We start from the raw sequence: 2,959 nt of genomic DNA, 5'->3' as shown, positions 1-2,959 counted from the left end.
ATATATCGATATATCGACGAAAAATATATCGATATATATCGGTTTTCGATATATCGCAACATCCCTATCCTGTATATCCCCCTTCTCTTTGTAGATCGGCACTATGACACTCTCTCTCCACTCCTTTGGCATACACTCTTCTTCATATACTTGATTAAACAGATCACACAGCATATCCAACCCGAACTCTCCTAAACACTTCCACGCCTCCACGGGTATCTCGTCTGGTCCTGTTGATTTCCCACTCTTCATTTTCTTCATAGCTTGTACAACTTTCTCTCTTCATATTGCTTCTGTCATTCCTTGATTTGCTGTTCCATCTTCAAAGATTGTCCTCTCATTCTCTTCATTTAGCAGTTTCTCGAAATATTCTTTCCATCTTCTTTTGATTTCTTCTTCTTTTCTTATTACAGTCCCTCTTCAAAGATTGTCCTCTCATTCTCTTCATTTAGCAGTTTCTCAAAATATTCTTTCCATCTTCTTTTGATTTCTTCTTCTTTTCTTATTACAGTCCCGACTACACTTTATACTTTCTTTATTTTATTTTGAACATTTTAAATTACAATTAGGTAAATACAATAAATTGAAAAATAGAGACAAAAAAAGGGGCTATTGATAATACCTAAATATAAGATTGGTACTTTAAAGAGTTCTTAATAGGATTTTTTAATTGGAATAAAAGTGCCCTACAGCCCATTCAACTAAAGTAAACCTAATGTATCCTGAATGTCTTTGATACCTAATGTATCCTGAATGTCGTAGGTAATAACTTGAGAATTTTGTTCCTCAGGGAGTGGAGAGTTTGGTGATGTCTTCCTTGTTCAGGCCAGAGGACTCAAAGCTTCGGACCCTCAAGACACTTCAGTCCTCATGGCCAAATCCTTAGTACATAGCAAAGATGATGAAGCTCTGCATGAGTTCAAGCGAGAGATTGATTTGTTTTGTAAGCTGGATCACGCCCATGTGGTCAAAATGATTGGTATTTGTCGAGACGGGGATCCACATTATCTACTGCTCGAGTATACTGATTGGGTAAGCAATTAAGCATAGGATTGAATTTTAACAGAGAAGAAGAGAATCCATTGGAGAACAAGCATAAGTCAGAAGCTCTAAGACTAAGATATGTCACAATTTTCACACTGTATAATGTCCTTTGTCTTTGTACCTATCTACCATTTTTAATGTTCTAGGTAAAAGTAAAATATAGTTTGATAAAACCGAGTTCTTATCCTCAATTTATTTTTTACTACTTTCAGGGTGATCTCAAACAATTCTTGCTCGCTACCCGCAAAGATTCCAAAGACAAGAGCGGCTCAGGAAAGCCCAGGGTTCGTTCTCTATCTACATCACAAGCCGTCACTATGGCTTATCAAGTGGCCTTGGGCCTGGAGCATATTTCAGACAAGCGCCTCATTCATAAGGATATTGCTGCAAGGAACTGTCTCATTAGTTCGGACCTTTCTGTGAAAATATCGCTGTCAGGCCTCAGTAAGGATACTTACCAGAAGGAGTATTACAAATACAGGTGGGTAATATGTAGTAATATAGCTGAGGGTCGGAGGTTAAACGTCTTCAAAACATGGTTTGTTTGTTTTTATTTCCCACTCTTCATTTTCTTCATAGCTTGTACAACTTCCTCTCTTGATATTGCTTCTGTCATTCCTTGATTTGCTGTTCCATCTTCAAAGATTGTCCTCTCATTCTCTTCATTTAGCAGTTTCTCAAAATATTCTTTCCACCTTCTTTTGATTTCTTCTTCTTTTCTTATTACAGTCCCTTCTACACTTTTTATTTGTTTGACGTGTGTAAAGTCCTTCGATGCTTTATCTCGTTCCTTCGCTATTCTCAATAATTTTCTTTTTCCTTCCATCGAATCTTGGTCTTCTGTGGCTTCCCTGGGTTTTTTTGCTTTTGCTCTCGCTACCATCCTTTTTGCTTCCTTCTTAGCTGTGATGTATGCTTCCTTATCTTGTTGAGTTTTTGTTTTGTCATATTTCTTCTTTGTCTCTTTCTTCTCTTTAATTGCTTTCTGTACTTCAGCATTCCACCACCAACTTTCCCTATCGTTTGGTGCTCCTTTACCCGATGTTTTGCCTAGGTCTAGGACTTTCCTTATCATTTGGTGCTCCTTCACCCGATGTTTTGCCTAGGACATTCACGGCTACTTCCTTTATCACCTTGTTGTTTTCTTCCCTCTATCCTCTTGGGTTCACTCCCTCTATCCTCTTGGCTTTCTCCATTACTTTTCTCTTGAATATTTCACAATTCTCAGGTGTTTTTAGCAAACACCATTATTTGATCTTTGGTGTACACACTTTTCTCTTCTTCTTTCTCCCCGTGACATCAATACTGCAGTCCATTACCAATAGTTTGTGTTGGGTCGCTACATTCTCTCACTCCCTCTATCCTCTTGGCTTTCTCCATTACTTTTCTCTTGAATATTTCACAATTCTCAGGTGTTTTTAGCAACCACCATTTGATCTTTGGTGTACACACTTTTCTTATTTCTTCTTTGTCTCTTTCTTCTCTTTAATTGCTTTCTGTACTTCAGCATTCCACCACCAACTTTCCTTACCATTTGGTGCTCCTTCACCCGATGTTTTGCCTAGGACATTCACGGCTACTTCCTTTATCACCTTGTACTCCTGTCGCCATAAATTTACCGTCCCCTCGCAGCCCGTTTTTGGGACCCCTAAAGCCCTTTGCCGCCCCTATTTAGCTCTCTAGCGCCCCTATTTAGCTCTCTAGCGTTCTTTGTCGCGCCCTTGGCGCCCTTTGTTACTCCCAGTATCCTTTTCCGCCCCCTTTTTGAAATCTGCTGTCCTTCGAAGCCCCTAACGCCCTTTTCCACACCCTCGTCAACTTTGCCGCCCTCTAACGCCCTTTTCCACCACCTCTGGAACTTCTCTATCGGTTTCGGCCGCCCCAGGCACCTTTGCAAACTCCTAGCTCAATTTAC

General features: G+C 39.8%; 1 protein-coding gene across 1 annotated transcript; it reads left to right on the top strand.

Annotated features, from left to right (window-relative positions):
- Nucleotides 1-715: 715 nt before the first annotated feature.
- Nucleotides 716-1,529, top strand: LOC103520408 (inactive tyrosine-protein kinase 7-like; the record flags this gene model as incomplete). Its single annotated transcript, XM_008485497.1, has 3 exons — nt 716-728; nt 791-1,032; nt 1,257-1,529. Coding segments are annotated over exons 1-3 (528 nt in total), but the record flags the coding sequence as incomplete, so codon positions are not given.
- Nucleotides 1,530-2,959: the final 1,430 nt, after the last annotated feature.

Source organism: Diaphorina citri, unplaced genomic scaffold (genome assembly GCF_000475195.1).
Source record: "Diaphorina citri unplaced genomic scaffold, Diaci psyllid genome assembly version 1.1 scaffold3581, whole genome shotgun sequence".
Taxonomy (NCBI): Eukaryota; Metazoa; Arthropoda; class Insecta; order Hemiptera; family Psyllidae; genus Diaphorina; species Diaphorina citri.
This window is presented reverse-complemented; position numbering and strand designations above follow the sequence as displayed.